The sequence below is a fragment of the Salvelinus fontinalis genome, chromosome 5 (assembly GCF_029448725.1).
Source record: "Salvelinus fontinalis isolate EN_2023a chromosome 5, ASM2944872v1, whole genome shotgun sequence".
Classification (NCBI taxonomy): Eukaryota; Metazoa; Chordata; class Actinopteri; order Salmoniformes; family Salmonidae; genus Salvelinus; species Salvelinus fontinalis.
Genome location: NC_074669.1, coordinates 1,075,101 through 1,100,044, shown reverse-complemented (window position 1 = coordinate 1,100,044; position 24,944 = coordinate 1,075,101). Strand labels below are relative to the sequence as shown.

General features: G+C 43.8%; 1 protein-coding gene across 2 annotated transcripts in view; it reads left to right on the top strand.

Annotated features, from left to right (window-relative positions):
* The first annotated feature begins 10,336 nt into the window (after positions 1-10,336).
* The window catches only part of LOC129854896 (ATP-dependent Clp protease ATP-binding subunit clpX-like, mitochondrial), a 39,147-nt gene continuing 24,539 nt past the window's right edge, over positions 10,337-24,944 (top strand). The window contains exons 1-10 of one of the 2 annotated variants that reach the window (XM_055922034.1): positions 10,337-10,688; positions 11,140-11,208; positions 13,172-13,338; positions 14,163-14,280; positions 14,457-14,611; positions 15,656-15,812; positions 17,294-17,335; positions 20,600-20,776; positions 21,637-21,801; positions 23,698-23,786. In XM_055922034.1, coding sequence (XP_055778009.1) covers positions 11,154-11,208; positions 13,172-13,338; positions 14,163-14,280; positions 14,457-14,611; positions 15,656-15,812; positions 17,294-17,335; positions 20,600-20,776; positions 21,637-21,801; positions 23,698-23,786 — 1,125 coding nt within the window. In that variant the 5' untranslated portion in view covers positions 10,337-10,688; positions 11,140-11,153. The remainder of the gene's footprint in view (positions 10,689-11,139; positions 11,209-13,171; positions 13,339-14,162; positions 14,281-14,456; positions 14,612-15,655; positions 15,813-17,293; positions 17,336-20,599; positions 20,777-21,636; positions 21,802-23,697; positions 23,787-24,944) is intronic. The other variant, XM_055922033.1, reaches the window with a different exon arrangement.

Here is a 24,944-nt window from a genome sequence, read left to right as displayed (position 1 = left end):
CACTACTATGAGCCGTCCTTCCATCAGCAGCCTCCACTGATATATTTATATATACAGTGGGGAGAACAAGTATTTGATACACTGCCGATTTTGCAGGTTTTCCTACTTACAAAGCATGTAGAGGTCTGTAATTTTTATCATAGGTACACTTCAACTGTGAGAGACTGAATCTAAAACAAAAATCCAGAAAATCACATTGTATGATTTTTAAGTAATTCATTTGCATTTTATTGCATGACATTCCATGTGTGTTATTTCACAGTTTTGATGTCTTCACTATTATTCTACAATGTAGAACATAGTAAAAAATTAAGAAAAACACGGGAGACCCGGCAGCTCAATGTTGTTTTCCTCGAAGTGGATGATGGTGTTTAACTTGTCCGGGAGCGTGGTGTCATTGCCAGCGACGTGGCTGGCTTTCCGTTTAGAATCTGTGATTGTCTGGATTCCCTGCCACATACGTCTCGTGTCTGAGCCATTGAATTGCAACTTTACTTTGTCCCTGTACTATTCGTTTTGCCTCTTTGATTGCCTTAAGGAGGTCATAACTGGTCTGTTTGTACATGGCCATGTTCCCAGTCACCTTGCCGGGGTTAAATGCGGTGGTTCGTGCTTTCAGTTTTGCGCGAATGTGGCTGCTTTTTGATTTGGATAAGTTCTAATCATCACAGTGGGAATAACATCCTCTATGCACTTCCTGATGAACCCAGTCACCGAGTCAGGGTTTGCGTCGATATAATTCTCAGAGGCGACCCGGAACATTTCCCAGTCGTGATCAAAACAATTTGGAAGAATAGATTCCAATTGGTCAGACCAACGTTGAACAGTCCTTACCTCGGGTGCTTCCTGCTTAAGTTTTAGCCTATAGGTGTAGAGGAGCAGAATATAGGCGTTATCTGATTTGCCAAAGGGAGGGCGGGGTAGGTCCTTGTAGCCGTCCGGGAAGGAAGAGTAGCAATGATCCAGAGTCCATGATGCATGTGTAGCACAGGAGATGTGTTGATAGAATTTTAGGAGCGTTTTCCTCAGATTTCCTTTATTAAAGTCCCCAGCTACAATAAATACTGCCTCGGGATATGCGATTTCCAGTTTCCACATAGTCCAGTGTTGTTCCTTGAGAGCCATCGCGGTGTCGACTTGGGGGAGGGGGGGGGGTCATGGATTGAGTATAGGATTTTCTTATGTGTGTAGAATCATCTATGTCCAACTGTGAAAGCAAATGAAAAGGATAGGAGATCAGGAAATTTCAAACTAATTACCGAACTTCCAGTTATTATAGCGTTAACGTCCAGCCTATAAAAATGTCCGGGCCTATGCCAAGAGTAATCTCAATCCAAATTGCACTATAGGGAATAGGGTTCCATTCACAGCCGGAGCGTTTTTCTAAACGGTATGTCATGGGGAAACTATGTGCAGTGGTGCTCAATGACACCCTATTTCATAAATAGTGCACTACTTTTGACCAGGGTCCATAGGGCTCTGATCAAAAGTAGTGCCCTATATAGGGAGTAGGGTGTCATTTGGAACTCATTCAGTGGCTTGGTTCTTTCTGCCATACTCATATCCTATCCCCTGGGCCTTGGCTCAACTACAGAGGGACCTACTTGGCTGAAGAAATGTATATAAAAAAATATATATATATTCTGAGTGACTCAGGAAATTATATTCAAACCACTGAACATGAACAGAAAGTCAATGGAAAATAAATCAACATAAAAATTTCACCATCTCATTGGATTTAGATTTAAAAGCTCAGTGAAAGAAAGATGAAATGCCCTTAACGTTGACAACTTTTTGCAAATCCAATCAGTTTTCCACATTGATTCAACGTTCACAGAGATTTTTGTTGAAATGACGTGGAAATGACGTCGATTCAACCAGTTTTTGCCCAGTGGGAAATGATTACCCTTTAGAAAGTGAACTGGATCTAATGGTTAAGTTGTTATTGTAATTTGATCTCGCTTTTCCTCTTTTCTTTCTGTCTTTTAGATCAAGGTCCTGTTGGATCTACAGAATGTAAATGAATTGGATCCTGTTGGATCTACAGAATGTAAATGAATTGGGTCCTGTTGGATCTACAGAATGTAAATGAATTGGGTCCTGTTGGATCTACAGTATGTAACAGAACTAAATGAATTGGTTCCTGTTGGATCTACAGTATGTAACAGAACAAAAGTTTATTTCTCATTGGACAGTTGGTGTTAAAAAAATAATAATATTCACATCGCCCCAAAAATATATTTCCCTATAATTCATCACATACCTTTCACAAAATTTCACAAATTCCATCAAAATATTTCACATCAGCACTAGGTGGCCTATAGCAGAAACCAACTAGTATTGGTTTCAAATGTGGTCAATGCACCGGTACCCATAGTGCCTCTAATCCATTCAACATTAAGTCCTGACGTTGTTTTGTTGGAATATGATTCTGGATGTATAAACTGCAACTCCACCTCCCATATCTGTGTCTGTCCCTCCTGAACAGATTGTCTCCGTGTAAAGAGATCTCAGCATCCTCAAAAGAAGAGTCCAGGTGAGTCGCTCATATTGCCAATACATGAATATTGTTTGACTGGACTAGACAGCATATTTCATGTATTTTATTCCTTAAACTGCATATATTCAAGTGAGTAATGAACAGACCTTTCTTTGGTAAATATAAGTATTTATATGTTCAAACATGAATCGGCAGTTGTAGTCTGAGAGAGACAAACTCAAGCTGTGTGTGTGTGTGTGTGTGTGTGTGTGTGTGTGTGTGTGTGTGTGTCGGGGGGGGGGGGGGGGGGGGCTGGAAAGACTTGTGTCTGTCGCTCCCCCGTAACTCCTTGGGAGGGACTGTGAACAATCAGTTTGTCATACCTCAGATATCCTATGTCACCTCGTTCTCTTGCAGCCTTCATGGCTGGGATTAGTTCCTTTCTTCTTGGACGGACTGCATCTGAGAAAATCCTCATTGATGAAGATGAAGGACCCTTTTAAGGCGATTGGATTTTTCAAGGACTGCAAGCTTATCCTTGAACCTGAGGAATTTCACTACAATTGGTCTGGGTCTGGTTCAATTGGCATCACCATTGGCACCACTAGTGACCCCTGGTTTCCCAGACCGGTCAGCACGTTCCAGCTCAACCTGTCGATCCAATTGTAGCTCCTCAGAAAACAGCTTTCGAACTTTGTCCTCAGATTCAGCCCATGTCTCAACATCGGCTCTCCTGGATACCATCTATTACAAGATGATTTCTTCTGGATTCTCCATCCAGGTAATCAGCCTTCCCAGACATGTTCTGGAGGCCCTCCCTGACTGTGGTGACCTTGTTCTGGAGGCCCTCCCTGACTGTGGTGACCATGTTCTGGAGGCCCTCCCTGACTGTGGTGACCTTGTTCTGGAGGCCCTCCCTGACTGTGGTGACCTTGTTCTGGAGGCCCTCCCTGACTGTGGTGACCGTGTTCTGGAGGCCCTCCCTGACTGTGGTGACCTTGTTCTGGAGGCCCTCCCTGACTGTGGTGACCTTGTTCTGGAGGCCCTCCCTGACTGTGGTGACCATGTTCTGGAGGCCCTCCCTGACTGTGGTGACCATGTTCTGGAGGCCCTCCCTGACTGTGGTGACCTTGTTCTGGAGGCCCTCCCTGACTGTGGTGACCTTGTTCTGGAGGCCCTCCCTGACTGTGGTGACCTTGGTCTGGAGGCCCTCCCTGACTGTGGTGACCTTGTTCTGGAGGCCCTCGCTGACTGTGGTGACCTTGTTCTGTAGGCCCTCCCTGACTGCACTAGTTTGTGTTTACCTTGAAACTTTTGCTCACGAGCACCCCCCCCCCCAGCAGAAAATATTGAAGTGTATATTTAAAGGTGTTTCATGCCACTTCAAACATTGCATCTAAATTGTAGTTCTATTCTATCCATATTTTCATTTCATACCCATAGAATGCATTATCAAAAAACATAACATGCTCTAGAAATGTAACTACAATGGAAACTACATCTGGTTGTTTGGATGCAAGATGCAGTCCAGGTGAATGATTACCATATTTGGATGGATGAACACATTTCAAGTACCTTTGGCAAATCTTAATTTAGATGGTTTTTTTTTTGGGGGGGGGGGAATATAGTGATATAAATGTGTTTATTTAGTGCCATATATCCATTTGCATTTGTGCTTCAGGTCGGGAGTACAAGAGCATTACATCCTTACCGAGCAGCAAGACCATTGACACCAGGGCTGTGGACATACCGTTTACAATATGGATCAATGTATTGCCACAATGCAAGGAACTCCAAAGTTGTGAAATGTAAGCACTTCTTTTTTAGATATGTCAATGTTGACATAAGATATGGGTAACACTTTACTTAAAGCTTACAGGTATAATGCATTATATACGTTGTTATAACTGGACCTATATTTTATTTATTTTATTTGGCAGATGTAAGTTGAAAACTAAGATCTTACAGACACTGGTCATTGAGAATGCCATCTGACCCATCTCTTTCAATAACGCCAAGATATATTTCAAGTTTGCCGCAGACGAGAATGAAGTGTGGGTCGAAATGTCTTCGGATATCGGTGAAACCATTATGGTTGCCAAGTTAGACCATAACAGATGATCTGTGTTTGTTATTACCAACATGTCCTATCTTATACTAAAAGCTGGGACCTCATCTTGAATCCATCAATAACCTTGGCCTTGTTGTCTGGAGGAGACACACATATTGTACGATACAAGGAGGAAATTACAGTCCTAAAAAACCTTTAAAAGTTCCAATGACTCACCCAATGATGGCCGATGCGCTCGTGCCAAAAGCCTATTTCTCTGGTTCGCTCAACAGGCCTATTTGGAAGTTTATAAAATATTTTCATAGCCTACAGACAGATAAGTATTTTTAATTTCAGCTGGAGCCATTTGCTTTCCAACCTGTGCTATCCCAAGATTGTATTAGAAATATTGTGAAAGGCCTGTTTTGGCTGCATGCTGTTCACTGACAGATTTGGCAAGCGTTCCCGACTGTAGGCAATGCCTTGTGATTAGGTTACACACAATCCACAGCTAGGCTATTTAAACAAATTTAAAAAAGCTATTGATCCTCTGTGGCTAAATTATAGTCATCGTGTAGTCTTCTGAATTATTTAATTTTATTTCTGAACAGACGGCAGTTATTCTATAATTTTGGCAAATTTATTTCAATGTATCCTGGTTGCTGCTGCACTACCACTACCCTTCCCATGGCTATGAGTCTTTCAGGAAATAAATTATGAACTACAACTCTGGAGAGATGAGAGTTGCAGGCTCATGTCTATCAGAGCAGAGAGAGGGAAAGAGATCGTAGAAAGTGAATCTCATTCTGGTTCTGTGAGAGATACAGGCACGCTTCTCTCTCTCTCTCTCTCCCGTCACAGCAACTGCTACGAGTTGGTCTCTATAGGCTACAATGTTGAGCAAATCATAAACACGGACTGGCCAAACCCAAGTCAATTCTTAGAATATCAGGCATAGGCTACTATGGCTCCACGGGCTTCACAAATTACAGAGGAGGCAACTCGAATGAACTCTTATCACTTTTATTCAAAGTTTTACATTGCAAACAGTGGAAATTAACTGTCATGCCACGAGCGGTACTGGGTCCTGGTAAATAGGTTCTGGAACAAAACTGATAGGTACCTGCAAGATGCGGCTCAAATTAACCACTGCGATTTACATTCACACCCCTGGGTCAATATTTAGTAGCACCTTTGGCAGCGATTACAGCTGTGAGTCTTTTTTTTTTAATCTATCTTTTTTTTTTGTATCAATTTTTTTTTTGTATCTATTTATTTTTTTTATACTTAAAAAAAAAATATATATATATATATCTAATTCCCATAAGTATTCACACCCCTGAGTCGGTACATGTTAGAATCACCTTTAGCAGAGATTACAGCTGTGAGTCTTTCGGGGTAAGTTTCTAAGAGCTTTCCACACCTGGATTGTGCAACATTTCAAGCTCTGTCAAATGTGTTGTTGATCATTGCTAGACAACCATTTTCAGGTCTTGCCATAGATTTTCAAGTAGATTTAAGTCAAAACTATAAATCGGCCACTGTCTTCTTGGTAACCAACTCAAGTGTACAGTAGATTTGGCCTTGTGTTTTCGGTTATCGTCCTGCTGCAAGGTGAATTCTCTCAGTGTCTGCTGGAAAGCAGACTGAACCAGGTTTTTCTCTAGGAATTTTCCTGTGCTTAGCTCCATTCTTTTTTATCCTGAAAAAATCCCCAGAACTTAACAATTACAAGCAACCATCACGACCTAGCAAGAGAGATGCCAGGGAGACCTGTGTTGTGTGTTTGCTTGCTCTAGAAATGTGCATTAGTGCATTAGAATTTGGTCCAAAGCAGTTTGGAACCGTGCACCCCTGGACCAGGTGCGCTCTGATGCCGTTCTTCAGCGTTTTGTTGAAGCGTTCCACCCCTCCGTTAGCTTGTGGGTTGTAGTCGAATGTGTTTGATTCCCTTGTCGCTGAGATAGGAGGAGAACTCGACAGAGTTTAGCTGGAGCCCATTGTCCGTGGTGAGGGTGAGGGATAGGCCCGATCTTGTGAACAGGCTGTCTAGCCATTCTGCAGCTGTGAGAGTACAGCTCCTAGTGCTCCAGCTGAGGCGTCACAGGTGACAATGGTGGGGCAGACGGGGTCAAAGTGAGCCAAGACTGGGGTTGTGGTGAGCTGGCTCTTCAGTGAGCGGACCGCGTCTGAGCAGGCTGCTGTCCAGGGCCATGACTCGTCCTTCTTGAGGAGCTGGCGAAGGGGCGCTGTGGTCTGAAAGTAGTGGGGCATAAACCGGAGGTAGTAGGCTATCATGCCCAAGAATGAGGCCACCTAAGAGGCTGAGGTCGGTTCCGGGATGCGGAGGACGACTTCAATGCTCGACATGAGTGGGGCAATGCCTTTGGGCGACAGGCGGAACCCTACAAACTCGACGGCTGGAGCTGCAACGGTGCACTTTCCACAGTTCAGGGTCAGGTTGTTCGGCAGTAGAGCACTTAATACTCTGTGGAGTCGATGGTGATTTGATGTGGAGGTCAGGGCCGTGGACGACGATGTCGTCCAGATAGACTGCCACCCTGGGTATTCCAGCGAGGATGGTGCTCATCACCTTCTGGAAACAGCTGGGGGCGGAGCTAAGTCCAAAAGGTATGCGTGTATATCTGAACACACCACCATGTGATGACAAAGGCTGTGAGGTCTCTGCTGGCTGGGTGGAGGGGCACCTGAAGATAACTCTGACGCAGGTCGAGCTTTGTGAAGCCTGTGGAGCAATGGAATTGTGCGGTCAGCTCCTCAGCTGTAGTCAAGGGATACTTATCCCTACACAGGTCTGGATTCCACGAGACTTTTTGGTTGCGATGACCAAGTTTGAAATCCAGGGGGCAGCGTTGACTGGCTCAATGAGGCCTGCCTCCAACTGTGACTGGAGATATTTTGTGACGTCATCACGCAGTGCAAAGGGAATGCGCCGCAGGGGCTGCATGACTGCAGTCACGTCCGGGTACACTAGGGGCCTGTGAGTAAAAACTGTGAGGCAGCCCAGTCCATCAGAGTTGGCCAGTTCCCGGAGGTTGGCATTCCGCTTTGCAACGAGAAATGTGAATGATGGCAGGTGCTTAGCGCTGTAGTGCACTGGGACCTGGAGGGCGCCTGCAAATGTCTATCTTGGATCTACCATAACCCCACAGGGCAGTGGAGGGCTTGGATCTACTATACCCACACAGGACAATGGAGGGCTGTTGGGAGTGGTAGATGACTGAAACACTTGTAGTAACTGGCAAGGTTGAGCAACAACACCGCAGTGCCAGTATCCAGTAGCAAAGGCAAACCCACCTCGCCCAGCAGCACAGTGCATGTCTTGAATGATACACGGTTAGTGGAGATGGATCAGAACTCAGTGTGTTCATGTTGAGAACGAGATGAAAATAAGGGCCTGTTCTGGGTGGAGCTAGTAGCTGGGGCAGAACGACACACTTTAGCAAAGTATTTTGAACAGTTCTTGCATATTTTCCCACGGGCTGGGCAGTTTGAAGCCCTTGAACTGTGAGAGCTAGCCCCACAGTTGCCACAGCTACTTCTGTTTGTTTGTCAGTGTGCCTGCTGCACGGGTATGCCGGTGTTTGTGTCCATGCAGCTATCCACTTGGGAGGGCGTGCTTAGCGTGTGATCTTTGTAGTGAGCCTGCTCGGGCTGAAATGGCTGGGGGCCGAGTGTATGCTGCAGAGCTGTCTGTTAGCATATTAGACCATTCCAAAGCCGGTTCAACCTGCAGTGCTATTTTAATAGCTCCATCAAGTTGTAAATTAACCAATTCTAAAAAGCATTTCTCCCTTGTCTTTTCACATAACGTTTCCTCTAACAGCTGATCTTGTCCTGAAGTGTCCCGCAGTTACAAGAGCTAGCCAAATCTCTCAGATTAGCCATGTAGCTTTGAATGGACTCACCCGGGCATTGGTGTCTTTTCCGTAACCGGTAGCGTAGGAGGAGCACTCGCTCTTTCCCGGCAAAGTGGTTCCGTATAAGGCTGACTGCAGCGGTGAATGTAGGACAGATCCAAGCACTCTGAAAATCCTCTGTACCGAGGCAGTGATGGAGCAGCGCTGTCCTCCGCTTGTCGGAGATTCTAGAAAAGTCCATAGTTTCGAGATAAGTGTTAAAACTTTCAAGCCAGTTATTCCACGGGGACTGGAGGTTCGCCAGGCACGGCGAGGAATGGCGCTGGTGATGGTAAGCTGAATTCAGCCATCTTCGTCGCCAATGTTATATCTAGCTTAGCTGTCAAAGAAGGCACATCTGCACTGTTTCACATTGTACATCACACTGTCGTTAAATTACATTTGACACTCATTCTGACAACCCATTTATCCGTAAAGCAGCACACTGTCGTAAACCATAACAACGTACAGTACGACCAACAGCACGTCGTACCATACATAACAGTTAGTATTGTGGAGGAGTAACTACAATGTTGTTGATCCGTCCTCAGTGTTTTCCTATCCAAGCTATTAAACTATGTAACTGTTTTAAAGTTACCATTGGCCTCATGGTGAAATCTCTGAGCGGTTTCCTTTCTCTGGCAACTGTGAGGAAGGACATCTGTATATTTGTAGTGACTGGCTGTATTTATACACCATCCAAAGTGTTAGTAATAAGTTCACCATGGTCAAATGGATAAAAATGTTTTACCCATTTACCAATAGGTGCCCTTCTTTGCGGGGCATCGGAAAACCTCCCTGGTCTTTGTGGTTGAATCTGTGTTCGAAATTCACTTCTCAACTTACAGATAATTTTATGTGTGGGGTACAGAGATGAGATAGTCATTCAAAAAATCATGTTATACACTATTATTGCACACAGAGTGCAACTTATTATGTGACTTGTTAAGCATATTGTTACTCTTGAACTTATTTAGGCTTGCCATAACAAATGGGTTGAATACTTATTGACTCAAGACATTTCAGCTTTTCATTTATTATTAATTTGTAAAAATCTCAAAAAACATAATTCCACTTTGACATTATGATTATGGGGTATTGTGTGTAGGCCAGTGACACAAAATCTCAATTTAATCCATTTTAAATTCAGGCTGTAACACAACAAAATGTGGAAAATGTCAAGGCGTGTGAATACTTTCTGAAGACGCTGTAAATTTGGATCTCACACCAACCAATGAATGGTATTATGGGTATTTTGTCATATTATCATAAAACAAAATGTATAGTCATAAACCTAATGGTATTAAAGAAACTACCCAAATTGTTTAATGGATGTGGTAGAAAAATATGACACATTCTGCCTATGCCTTGAGCTTATTAATGAAGTGTCTGTTTGTCATTAAATATATATATTTTTGTACAATATGTAGCATCCAATGTGATATGTTTTCTCATTCATGTTGTACAATGACCAATAAACATGTTTTTTTCTTTTTCATCTTTTACTGTAATCCTCTAATTTGACAGCTGTAAATCCACCCTTCAAGGTTTGACAATGCGATACTAAGACCGTATCTAGTCAAGAATGACATAATGCATGATGACAACTGAGAAATGTCACCATAAGCATGTTTCATGCAGACAGAGTACTACAATCCCTTTAGGCTCAGCTGATAGTGTGCACCACAACAGTACAGTAGTCTGCCACATTTATTTCCTCTACATTTCAGAATAGAACACACTACAGTACATTATAGAAGAGAGTAGGCCTAGAATTTGTGACGGTCCAGTCCTGAAACTGGTTAAGTAAGTTAATAATCACCTTCACGGTAGATGGCAGCAGATGACCCTATGTGACGAAATGACCTCAAACCAATCCAAGGGAATAATAATTGTACACTTCCCCTTGGCTTGGATATATCTGACGCAGACAGACAACAACACTGTTCTGGAATACGTAATAACACAGGGGGTAATTGCTGGCCTCGGTCTTGCAATTTGCCTGACCTACTAACATCAAACGTTATATCACACAGGGGTCCAGTCGTCCAACGGGGGTAATATCGGTCCGAGTTGAAGCAGGATACACATGCTATCTGGACAGTGACATTGGTATGACACCGTTGACCTGCGACCATACACAGTTACAGAGTCAACGGAATTGTACTCCGGAAGAAACTGTCAAGACTTGTTTTGGTTCCATCGTGCTCTTTTACGAGTCGACAGGTAACGTCAGCTGGTTAGCAAACCATATTATTTTTGTCAAGACACATTTTGCGTCTTAAACATGTCACATAGTTAGCCAGTTTAACGGTTTAGTTATCGTTGACCTTCTAACTAACGTTAGCTAACTATATCTCTCTTCCGGAATGCTCACTTGTTTTTCTGTCGTTAGCCCCGTTTGCTAGCTAGCTAGCTGCCCCACTCCAATCCAAATCAGGCATTGCCAGGCCTACCAGCTTTAGGGGGTGTTCATTTTGTTTAATAAATAGCTAGTTAGCACGTAGCTACGCCAGCTACCTGTTGACAGGTGCACTTGAATGGCTAGCTAACTGTATTTGTAAGTAAGGAGTTTAGTTTGTCAAATTTGTTTAACTTTGCTAGGTACTGTAGTTGTGGCCTGTGAAATTTAGCAGCTGTCGGAGAGGATCCATGCTAGCTAATCCTGCTTCACTGTTTTTATTTGCTAGACCTTGACTAAAGTATGTCTTGCCCATGCACATCGGCCGCGAGGATATTCTTGAATTCAGCACAGAGAGGTAAGAACAGATTGAGAATTTGTAATATCTAAAGTTACTTATTCGCATTACATTTTAAACGCTTCTGCTAGCTAGCTAACTTGCTAACCTGCAAATTACAGTGCCTTCGCAAAGTATTCACAACTTTACTTGTCCCACATTTTGTTGTTACAGTGTGAGATTAAAATGGATTGAATTGTATTTTTTTTGTCAATTATCTACACAAAATAGTAAGAAAAATTCTAACTTGGTTTTTTAAATATGGAAAATTAAACACTAACATTGATTAGATAAGTATTCAACCCCCTTAATCAATACGTGTTAGAATCACCTTTGACAGTGATTACAGCTGTGAGTCTCCAAGAGTTTTGCACACCTGGATTGTGCAATATTTGTCCATTATTCTTTTAAAAATTATTTAAGCTCGGTCAAGTGGATTGTTTATTATTGCTCAACAGCCATTTTCCAGTCTTGCCATATATTTTCAAGACAATTTAAGTCTACACTGTAACTAGGCCACTCAGAAACATTCAATGTTGTGTTGGTAAGCAACTCCAGTGTATATTTGGCCTTGTGTTTTAGGTTATTGTCCTGCTGAAAGTTGAATTTGTCTCCCAGTGTCTGTTTGCCTGTGCTTAGCTCTATTCAGTTTCTTTTTATCGTTAAAAAGAACTTCCTAGTCCTTGCCGATGACAAGCATACCCATAACATGATGCAGCTACCACCAGGCTTGAACATATGAAGAGTGGATGTGTTGTGTTGGATTTGGCCCAAACATAACTCTTTGTATTCAGGACATAAAGTTAATTTCTTTGCTACATTTTTTTGGCAGTTTTACCTTAGTGCTTTTGCAAACAGGATGTATTCTTTCTTTTCACTCTGTCATTTATGTTAGTATTGTGGAGTAACTACAGTGTTATTGTTACATACTCAGTTAGCTCCTATCACAGCCTTAAACTCTAATTGTTTTAAAATCACCATTGGCCTCTTGGTGAAATCCCTGAGTGGTTTCCTTCCTGTGTTAGGAAGGGTGTCTGTAACTTTGTAGTGACTGGGTGTATTGATGCACCATCCAAAGTGTAATTAATAACTTAACCATGCTCAAACGGACATTCAATGTGTGCTTATTTATTTATTTTTACCCATCTACCTTCTTTGCGAACCATTGGAAAACCTCCCTGGTTTTTGTGGTTGAATCTGTGCTCGAAATTCACTGCTCGACTGAGGGACCTTACAATTACCTGTATGTGTGGGGTACAGAGATGGGGATATCATTTAAAAAACATGTTAAACGCTATTATTGCACACAGAGTGGGCCCATGCAACTTATTATGTGACTTGTTAAGCACATTTTTACTCCTGAACTTATTTAGGCTTGTCATAACAAATGGGGTTGAATACTTATTGTCTTGAGCCATTTCAGCTTTTCATTTTTTATTCATTTATAAAAATGTCTAAACTTAATTCCACCCTGACATTGTGGGGTGTTGAGTGTAGTATACCAGTGACAGAAAATATCAAAATGTAATCGATTTTAAATTCATGCTGTAACAAAAATGTGGGAAAAGTTATGGCGTGAACGTTATGTGATGTTGACCTCGTGAACTTTGCTGCGTTCACGTGATAGTCGGAACTGAGGGAACTGAATTCTCCGACTTGATAACTGGTTGAACGCGGCATGTTGTATAACTACAACCAGTTAGCAAGTCGGAAATGTCAGACTTTCCTAGTTCCGACTAGCACGTGGACGCAGCACAAGTTTTGAAAACGGGTCACCTGTTGCATTTTATTTATGATACATGTGGTGTGTGAAAATTTAGTGCGACGTCACAAATGCAGTGTTCATGAGGTGGCAGCTAGCTATATTTCCATAATACCAATTGTTGATTTTGACATTGGGCGAGTTTTGTTTTTGAAATGTCAAAGTTGATGGATTATAACAGCGGCCTAAACATTTGGTTGCATTGTGTTTCTGTCGTAACAGGGCTGTCTTGTTCTCGGGTTCAGCTCTATGCTTTGAGCAGACCTGGGTGGGGTTTTCGTGAAGCTCCTCTTCCTCGCATAGTCCGAGTGAGATCCTTCCATGAAACTGCACTATGTTTTGCCTCTAAAGATGGAACGACTAAGGATGGATCCAGCGATGGTGGAAAGGTAAACTTGATTCCACTGGATTGTGACATGTCTGTTTGACTCTTTTAAAAACATTTTGACATTTTTTTAAAGAATGAATCACACACTGGTGACTAGCTTGGACCCAGATCAGTTTGTGCTCTCTTTCGAACTGCTATGGTCATTTCCAAACATGGCGTAACAACGTGGAAGGACAGCATAAACAGATCTGGGAACAAGCTAAGTGATGACAGACATAATTGAATGACTGAACTGAAATGGAATTAAACCCTCACACGACACAAGAATAGACTTTCTAATAAATAAAATGTGGCGAATACAACAACTGTAGATAGACTTTACCGTGAAATGCTTTCTTAGGAGCCTTTTCCCAACAACGCAGAGTTTTAAAGTAAGAAAATTAGGAAGAGGAAATAGGAACACAATAAAATAACAATGCATTATACAAGGAGTACCAGTACCGAGTCAATGGGCAGGGGCACGAAGTGATTGCGGTAATATGTACATGTAGGTAGGGGTAAAAATGACTAGGCAATCAGGATAGATAATAAAGAGTAGCAGCAGCGTATGTGAAGAGTGTTGGAGTGTCAGTGTAATGTGTTGGTGTGTCGAAGAGTCAGTCTGGTGTGTCGAAGAGTCGGTCTGGTGTGCTGGAGAGTCAGTGTAGTGTGTTGGAGTGTGCATAGAGTCCGTGTATTACATGCTATAACCCCAGTGGTTTCAATAAGTGATAGCTACTGTACACAGAAACAAGCTTCCTCTGTGTCTAAATTAAGTGTTTTTCTGCTGTGTTACATTCATGAAACAATCTCTCTCTCTTTCTTTTGTGATCATCATATATGCAGAAGAGCATCAGTGAAGGAAAGAGATTGTCGGGCTCTTCTGGTGGATCAGGGAAGGGGGGTAACCAGCTGCACTGTCCCAAATGTGGAGACCCGTGTACACATGTGGAGACCTTTGTATGTGAGGACCTTAAAGATACTCCATTCACATAGGCTGTGTTTTCTAAAGACTCCAGTTGCAGAAAAAGCAGCCGTATAAATGATTGAGTTGTCCACACAGTCACTACTGTTTTTATTAAATCAGAAACGCGATAAAGAAACATTTCAATATTCTCACTTTTGTTTGTTTCTTTTCAGCGTCAACACGTTTTGTGAAGTGTGAGAAATGCCATCACTTCTTCGTGGTTCTCTCTGAGACGGACTCTAAGAAGGGTCTGAATAAAGAAGCAGAGTCGCCCGCTGAGGCTGTCAAAATGGCCTTCGCACAGAAACCTCCCCCGCCACCCAAAAAGGTACGAGCACAGAAACCTTCCCCGCCGCACAGAAACCTTCCCCGCCGCACAGAAACCTTCCCCGCCGCACAGAAACCTTCCCCGCCGCACAGAAACCTTCCCCGCCGCACAGAAACCTTCCCCGCCGCACAGAAACCTTCCCCGCCGCACAGAAACCTTCCCCGCCGCACAGAAACCTTCCCCGCCGCACAGAAACCTTCCCCGCCGCACAGAAACCTTCCCCGCCGCACAGAAACCTTCCCCGCCGCACAGAAACCTTCCCCGCCGCACAGAAACCTTCCCCGCCGCACAGAAACCTTCCCCGCCGCACAGAAACCTTCCCCGCCGCACAGAAACCTTCCCCGCCGCACAGAAACCTTCCCCGCCACCCAGAAGTTCTCCCCCGCCTCCCAGAAACCTCCCCCGCCTTCCAGAAACCTCCCCCGCCTTCCAGAAACCTCCCCCGCCTCCCAGAAACCTCCCCCGTCTCCCAGAAACCTCCCCCGCCTCACAGAAACCCTCCCCCGCCACCCAGAAGTTCTCCCCCACCACCCAAAAACCTCCCCCGCCACCCAAAAACCTCCCCCGCCACCCAAAAAGGTACGAGCACCAACGACAACAAGCAACAACTGGTTCTAGTTTCTATGATGTAATGATTATCTTTTAACAGGAATTACTATGGTAATGCTCCATGTATACCTTGTGCTGTCATTAAGCAATAAGGCCCGAGGAGGTGTGGTATATGGCCAATATACCACGGCTAAGGGCTGTTCTTAGGCACTACGACGTAACGTGGAGTACATTGGCCATATACCACAAACCCATGAGGTGTCTTATTGCTATTATAAACTGGTAACCAACATAATTAGAGCAGTTCAAATATATGTTTTGTCATACCTGTGGTATATGGTCTGATATACCACAGCTGCCAGCCAATCAGCATTCTAGGCAGGAACCACCCAGTTTATAATGCATTATGATACAGTTCATGTATTGTTAGACTTGTCATGAAGAGCAAGTATGACCACGTAATATTGTCTTATAGTCGATGAACCTGCCTTTCAGATCTATGCCTACCTGGACAAGTACGTAGTGGGTCAGTCCTATGCTAAGAAGGTGCTGGCGGTAGCTGTGTATAATCACTACAAGAGAATCTACAACAACATCCCTGCTGGGAGCAGACAGGTGGAGGTGGAGAAACAGGCCTCGCTCACTCCACGAGGTCAGTAGTACAGTCTACTGTTAGAAACAGGCCTCGTTCACACCACGAGGTCAGTAGTACAGACTACTGTTAGAAACAGGCCTCGTTCACACCACGAGGTCAGTAGTACAGACTACTGTTAGTTAGAAACAGGCCTCGTTCACACCACGAGGTCAGTAGTACAGACTACTGTTAGTTAGAAACAGGCCTCGTTCACACCATGAGGTCAGTAGTACAGACTACTGTTAGAAACAGGCCTCGTTCACACCACGAGGTCAGTAGTACAGACTACTGTTAGAAACAGGACTCGTTCACTCCACGAGGTCAGTAGTACAGACTACTGTTAGAAACAGGCCTCGTTCACACCACGAGGTCAGTAGTAGTCTACTGTTGGTTAGAAACAGGCCTCGTTCACACCACGAGGTCAGTAGTACAGTCTACTGTTAGTTAGAAACAGGCCTCGTTCACACCACGAGGTCAGTAGTAGTCTACTGTTGGTTAGAAACAGGCCTCGTTCACACCATGAGGTCAGTAGTACAGACTACAGTTAGTTAGAAACAGGCCTCGTTCACACCACGTGGTCAGTAGTACAGTCTACTGTTAGAAACAGGCCTCGTTCACACCATGAGGTCAGTAGTACAGTCTACTGTTAGTTAGAAACAGGCCTCATTCACACCATGAGGTCAGTAGTACAGTCTACTGTTAGTTAGAAACAGGCCTCGTTCACACCATGAGGTCAGTAGTACAGTCTACTGTTAGAACCAGGCCTCGTTCACTCCATGAGGTCAGTAGTACAGACTACTGTTAGAAACAGGCCTCGTTCACACCATGAGGTCAGTAGTACAGTCTACTGTTAGAAACAGGCCTCGTTCACTCCACGAGGTCAGTAGTACAGTCTACTGTTAGTTAGAAATAGGCCTCGCTCACTCCACGAGGTCAGTAGTACAGTCTACTGTTAGTTAGAAACAGGACTCGTTCACACCATGAGGTCAGTAGTACAGACTACTGTTATAAACAGGCCTCGTTCACTCCATGAGGTCAGTAGTACAGACTACTGTTAGTTAGAAACAGGACTCGCTCACTCCATGAGGTCAGTCAGCTACAGTCATTTGGTTGAACACTTGGTAAAATAGTAAATCACCCCTCCCCCCTCCAGGGCATCCAGAAAACGTAGACCGGTCAAATTTTTTACCTTTGTTTACTTCAGAATAGTAGAATTTCATTAGGCAACAGTGTTATACTTTCATTATTATGAACAAAGAACCAACCACTGTTTTCTAGAATGTGCTGAAACTCCTGTTCAGATGTCAGTCACCTCCCAAGGTGCTCTCGTCTGTATAATTTGGCATTTGTTTAATGATTTACTTTTATACCCACGCTCAACATCTTAAATGGACGATGATAATGGATTTAACAAGATGATAACGACAAGAATCTACAGTGGAATCTGATACTCTCTTACAGGCCCTGTAGTGATAATAATGATGTCATCCTCTCTGTAGAACTAGAGACGAGAAGACGGGAGGATGAGTACAGATTCACAAGTAAGTGATTTGATTGGTCCTCCTTACATAGCTTTCTCCGTATCATTGGCTATTTTAAACATGTCACTTTTTGATTTTCAAGAATTGCTTAAATGCCAAAGTTTACAGACAAACTTATAGTATCTTCTTGTCAATGACTTGTCGTTTTGCTGGTGTGTTAGAGGAATTATTTCATAAATGATTTGCCATTTTATGATTTTACGGTAATAAATAGTGGTGGTGGAAAAAATCGATAGTTACATATCGGGATATTGTTTTAATGATATACTATATCTAAAAAAAATTTGTTGACAATATCGCAATATTATTTTTGCGCTAGTTGGCTGTACCTGCACCAAATCTTCATAACATGTTCTCCATCTTTTGAAATAGGGAGCCAATTAGATTTCAGCACTTTTATTTCCATGACTCTTATCTTCTCATGACTCTCTCTTGTCCCTCTGCAACAGACATAATATGATGACCAATATGTTTGGAACATCGAATCACAATAAAATCACAGTGTCGAATCGCAATACATATAGAATGGTGTGGTGATCAAATTTATTGATTTTTATCATTTATTTATATAGCCCTTCTTACATCAGCTGATATCTCAAAGTGCTGTACAGAAACCCAGCCTAAAACCCCAAACAGCAAGCAATGCAGGTGTAGAAGCACGGTGGCTAGGAAAAACTCCCTATAAAGGCCAAAACCTAGGAAGAAACCTAGAGAGGAACCAGGCTATGAGGGGTGGCCAGTCCTCTTCTGGCTGTTCCGGGTGGAGATTATAACAGAACATGGCCAGGATGTTCAAATGTTCATAAATGACCAGCATGGTCAAATAATAATAATCACAGTAGTTGTCGAGGGTGCAGCAAGTCAGCACCTCAGGAGTAAATGTCAGTTGGCTTTTCATAGCCGATCATTAAGAGTATCTCTACCGCTCCTGCGGTCTCTAGAGAGTTGAAAACAGCATGTCTGGGACAGGTAGCACGTCCGGTGAACAGGTCAGGGTTCCATAGCCGCAGGCAGAACAGTTGAAACTGGAGCAGCAGCACGGCCAGGTGGACTGGGGACAGCAAGGAGTCATCATGCCAGGTAGTCCTGAGGCATGGTCCTAGGGCTCAGGTCCTCCGAGAAAGAGAGAATGAGAGAGAGCATACTTAAATTCACACAGGACACCGGATAAGACAGGAGAAGTACTCCAGATATAACAAACTGACCCTAGCCCCCCGACACATAAACTACTGCAGCATACTGGAGGCTGAGACAGAAGGGGTCAGGAGACACTGTGACCCCATCCGATGATATCCCCCGACAGGGCCAAACAGGAAGGATATAACCCCACCCACTTTGCCAAATCACAGCACAGTGATGATATGGTATGGTGATAATATCTCAGTATGGTGATAATATGGTATGGTGAGGTCCCTCAATATGGTGATAATATGATATGGTGATAATATGATATGGTGATAATATGATATGGTGATAATATGATATGGTGATAATATGATATGGTGATAATATGATATGGTGATAATATGATATGGTGATAATATGATATGGTGATAATATGATATGGTGATATAATGGTATGGTGATAATATGGTATAGTGAGGTCTCTCAGTATGGTGATAATATGGTATGGTGATAATATGATATGGTGAGGTACCTCAGTATGGTGATAATATGGTATGGTGATGTACCTCAGTATGGTGATAATATGGTATGGTGAGGTCTCTCAGTATGGTGATAATATGGTATGGTGATAATATGGTATGGTGAGGTACCTCAGTATGGTGATAATATGGTATGGTGATAATATGATATGGTGAGGTACCTCAGTATGGTGATAATATGGTATGGTGATAATATGATATGGTGAGGTCTCTCAGTATGGTGATAATATGGTATGGTGATAATATGATATGGTGAGGTCTCTCAGAATGGTGATAATATGGTATGGTGAGGTCTCAGTATGGTGATACTATGGTATGGTGAGGTCTCTCAGTATGGTGATAATATAGTATGGTGATAATATGATATGGTGAGGTCTCTCAGTATGGTGATAATATGGTATGGTGATAATATGATATGGTGAGGTCTCTCAGTATGGTGATAATATGGTATGGTGAGGTCCCTCAGTGTGGTGATATGGTATGGTGTTAATATGGTATGGTGATAATATGGTATGGTGATACTATGGTATGGTGATAATATGGTATGGTGAGGTCACTCAGTATGGTGATAATATGGTATGGTGAGGTCCCTCAGTATGGTGATACTATGGTATGGTGATAATATAGTATGGTGAGGACCCTCAGTATGGTGATCATATAGTGTTGTGAGGTCCCTGGCAATTCCCAGCCCTCGTAATATTTAATCTGTGTGCACGTTGTGAACTCGGTGTAGCTAGTCGCCATGCTGGACAGATAAAGTGTCCCAATGACCCTTGACAATACATTTGTAGTCTTGCTATCTATCCCAGCCTTCGGCCCTGCTCTCCTCATTCACACCAGGGTTCAAATATTATTTGAGATCTTTCAAATACTTTGAGCGTTTGCTTTAGCCTTCCTGGAGTGCCAGATGGGAGGGGTTTGCAGTTTTACGACTATTCTATTGGTTCCATTGAACCAGGCAAGCTCAATCAAGCACATATAAAGTATTTGAAATGATTTTGAATACTCTTTGAACCCAGATCTGCGTTTCTTCATTTCGGTAACGCCACACTGGCTCCCAGTTCAGTTGAGCAGTGCAGGGTGCATGTATTTTTAGATTGAACTTGGACCTATTGCTGTAATGCAGCAGGCAGCACCACAGATACTTCACATTATAACTAGAGAGCCTAGATTATGCAATATCATGCCTGGAAAACTTTTAAAAAAACAAGACACAAACTTATTATACATTTATAACACAACTCATTAATACATTACAAACTTTTAATACAACTTAAGTTTCCAGATCTCAGAGAGTAGGTCAACATTGCATAGCCTGTTCGGAAAAGTAACGTTTTATCGCCTGGTCATTGCCATGCGAGATGGGAAACATTGACCCAAAATGGATTCCCCTAGCATGAGTGCCAGTCTTTTTCTGCACTCTCGCCAACTCCTTATGGAACCAGTCATGCCGAAGAAGCTTGACAAGGATGACAGTTGGAGTTGACATTTGGCAAGAGAACAAACCGATCTGGGACCAGGTTAGAATTCACCATTGTCCTGCTGCCAAATCTGTACCCAAATATACAATACGACTGTTTGTTTACATTTGTCATTATAGAACTCCTTCAAATAGCAGGGATCAGTCCCCATGGCAACGCTCTGGGAGCCTCCATGCAGCAACAGGCCACTCAGCAGGCTCCTCAGGAGAGGAGAGGCGGGGACGTGTTAGACTCCACACACACCGACATCAAACTGGAGAAGAGCAACATCGTGCTGCTAGGCCCCACCGGATCAGGTTAGTAGACTACTCGTGACGTCATCAAACCAGTTCTGGCATCAGTGTGAGAAGAACTAAATGCGTTGTGGCTCGTACCTTCAATATCCTGGGACAAAATATACCAATATCCTTGGGTGGGGGGGGGTCTGTCACAGCCAAAGGCAGGACAGTTGAAACTGGATCAGCAGCACGACCAGATGGACTGGGGACAGCCATGAGTCGTTAGGCCAGGTAGTTCTGAGACATGGTCCTAGGGAGAGAGAGAATTAGAGGGAGCATACTTAAATTCACACAGGACACCAGATAAGACAGGAGAATTTCACCAGATGAATTGGTCTGACCCTAGCCCCACGCCACATAGGCTATTGCAGTATAGATACTGGAGGCTGAGAGAGTCGGGGCACACAGTGGCCACGTCCGAAGATACCCCCGGAGAGGGCCAACCAGGCAGGACGTTTGCGAGAAGATGTGTAATCTGCTTGAAACATTAAAGTGATTTACCTTACATATTCAAAGGCAGCTAATTTCCACTCCATTCATATGCAAATCCATTTGATTCATACACTGGGTTGTCTGGCTGTCATCTATCTATCTACACTGAACAAAAATATAAATGCAACATGTAAAATGTTGGTTTCATGAGCTGAAATAAAAGATCCCAGAAATGTTCCATACGCACAAAAATCGTATTTCTCAAAAAAATGTTGTGCGCAAATTTGTTTACATCCCTGTTAGTGAGCATTTCTCCTTTGCCAAGATAATCCATCCAACTGACAGGTGTGGCATATCAAGAAGCTGATTAAACAGCTTGATCATTACACAGGTGCACCTTGTGCTGTGGACAGTGTCCTTACACATTCTTTACTATACTTTCCCAGGCAAGACATTGTTGGCCCAGACCCTGGCCAAGTGTCTAGATGTACCCTTTGCTATCTGTGATTGTACCACCCTGACCCAGGCTGGCTATGTGGGGGAGGATATTGAGTCTGTTATTGCCAAGCTGCTGCAGGATGCCAACTACTCTGTGGATAAAGCACAGCAAGGTGGGTGAATCACAAACTCTGTTTTCTGGGTTCTTTAGGACTGTTTAAAGACATGCTCCGGTACTATGGCGACTAAGAAAATATATCGCTTTTGGGGCTGAATGTGTCAATGTGTAGTTCATGGATAATCTATGAGGAGAATTACTGTTTTACCTCAGTTAGCCACCAAATCCCTAGTTTAAAAGTAACTGTATTCTTGAAGATGTGCAATTTTCCCTACATTTCCCCCCGCGTGGGCCAGCCCCCTAGCAATTCGAGTTCTAGCCAATGAGCTTCGGCCCTTCGCATTGCAGTGACAGCTAGCAAGAGTCCTGCCCAGCGTTATCCAATGAGGTTGCAGGGCGGGCCCAACGGCTCAGTGGACACAGCAGAGAGAGAGCAATGACGTGGTGCATATATCTGCACATATGTGACGTAGTATGCTACTTTCAGATCTACTGGCTAAAAAGTATACAAAAGTACCGGATAATCTCTTTAATAGACCTCTGTTTTACAAGCACTAATATGATGAAACAGGAACTACATTTGGACTGTTCTCCAATGTTATTATGCAACTTCCTAATTACATAAGCCCCTTTGAACAATATATGGTTTTGTCCTTACCCCTCCGAAAGAGACACATACAGGTTGGAGAGTTACTGGGTGCCCGTGGAGCAGTTATTGTGGTGGGTAAAGTGCCTTGCTCAATGGGCACAATGGCAGGCAATGGCATCTAGAAGTTGATACCAGCAACCCTTCGGTTGCCAGGTCACTTCCCGACAGATTTTTGCTTGTCAGACCCGGGATTCGAACAGGCAACCCTCTGGTTGCTGGCTCATCTCTCTAACTGCTCATTTTGCTCTTTTGGAACAGTATGCAAAGAGCTCTTTCAACTGAACATCACAACTACTTTTTTACTGAGCTAACCTGCTCCAGGGTGTTGTTCTACAGCTGACCCTGTGCTGTTTCCTGCCTTTTGTACTGTGTCTGTCTCTGTGTGTCTGTCTCTGTGTCTGTCTGTCTCTGTGTCTGTCTCTGTGTCTGTCTGTCTGTCTCTGTGTCTCTGTCTCTGTGTCTGTCTGTCTCTGTGTCTGTCTGTCTCTGTGTCTGTCTGTCTCTGTGTGTCCGTCTCTGTGTGTCTGTCTCTGTGTGTCTGTCTCTGTGTGTCCGTCTCTGTGTGTCCGTCTCTGTGTGTCCGTCTCTGTGTGTCCGTCTCTGTGTGTCCGTATCTGTGTGTCCGTCTCTGTGTGTCCGTCTCTGTGTGTCTGTCTCTGTGTGTCCGTCTCTGTGTGCCCGTCTCTGTGTGCCCGTCTCTGTGTGCCCGTCTCTGTGTGTCCGTCTCTGTGTGTCCGTCTCTGTGTCTGTCTCTGTGTCTGTCTGTCTCTGTGTGCCCGTCTCTGTGTGTCCGTCTCTGTGTCTCTGTCTCTGTGTCTGTCTGTCTCTGTGTCTGTCTGTCTCTGTGTCTGTCTGTCTCTGTGTGTCCGTCTCTGTGTCTGTCTCTGTGTGCCCGTCTCTGTGTGCCCGTCTCTGTGTGCCCGTCTCTGTGTGCCCGTCTCTGTGTGTCCGTCTCTGTGTGCCCGTCTCTGTGTGCCCGTCTCTGTGTGCCCGTCTCTGTGTGTCCGTCTCTGTGTCCGTCTCTGTGTCTGTCTCTGTGTCTGTCTGTCTCTGTGTGCCCGTCTCTGTGTGTCCGTCTCTGTGTCTGTCTCTGTGTCTGTCTGTCTCTGTGTGCCCGTCTCTGTGTGCCCGTCTCTGTGTGCCCGTCTCTGTGTGCCCGTCTCTGTGTGTCCGTCTCTGTGTCTGTCTCTGCGTGCCCGTCTCTTGGGAGTTGGGAATAATCTAGGACAGCAAAAAGACACATTTCTGATTCCCATTAGACGATAAAGTTGTGTTTTATTCCGTGGTTTCCCTGTACAATAGGCATAGTGTTTCTTGATGAGGTGGACAAGATCGGCAGTGTTCCTGGGATCCACCAGCTCAGAGATGTAGGAGGAGAGGGTGTACAACAGGTCAGTACTGTTCTACACCGTCCACAAATCTACTAGATACATCTAGTGTGTATAGAATATTCTACACTGTCCACAAGTCTAGTAGATACCTCTAGTGTGTGTAGAATCTGCTACACTGTCCACAAATCGAGTAGATACCTCTATTGTGTAGAGGGAGGTATTCAACACTATCCTTAACACTACATACCTCTAATAATGATACTTTAGTTAATGTTCAAACACTCGCCCTGCCGTCTTCTACGTACCTCTAATAATGATCAGGGATGCAAACGAGTCACCTTTAGGAGACAATTACCGTTTTTAATCCAAAATAGGGGACCTACCTGATTAGTGTAGATCCGATGGGGAAAACAGTTTGGTCGGGACTTTGGATCACTACTGGCTGTAAGCGAACAAGTGATGCGCGTTTGCCGCCATACTTCTGCATCCAAGACAACCAATTTGCTAGTTACAGCATCAGCGTGCGCTCTGGGAAGACAGCAGAGAGTAGAAAGGCAGTTTGACAGTTACAGCATCAGCGTCCCCCTGGATGATAACGAAGAGGTTGGTGAGAAGCCTGACCACGGAGACGGGGGGTGAGAAGGTGAGGAAGCGTACTTCATGAGCTGTAACCGAAAAACAACTGGCATTTGGAAAGTGTGGTGGGACAAGTATTGTTAGCATTTTTAAGTAATGTTATCGTGCTAGCTGGATCGAATTCACCGTTAGCTAGCCAGAGAAATGTTGAGCAACATTCTAATAAAGTCACAGCTAACGTTACAACATCAGATAAGCTAACATTAGTAACCTAACCAATTCGCTATAGTATTAACTGGTATACGACTCCTTGCCCTTCCTCAAGTTATAGCGCGTTAGTTGCTTACTGGACCCTGGCAATCTGTGAAATGTTGACTAGTTAAATCGCTGAAGAACTAACTAACTGTCTGTGAACTAATGTTTTCCCTCTACAGCAGGGGTGTCAAACTCATTCCACGGAGGGCCTAGTGTCTGCAGGTTTTTGGTTTTTCCTTTCAATAAAGCCCTAGACAACCAGGTGTGGGGAGTTCCTAACTAATTAGTGATGTTAATTCATCAATCAAGTGTAAGGGAGGAGCGAAAACCCGCAGACACTCGGCCCCCCGTGGAATGAGTTTGACACCTGTGCTCTACAGTATGTGG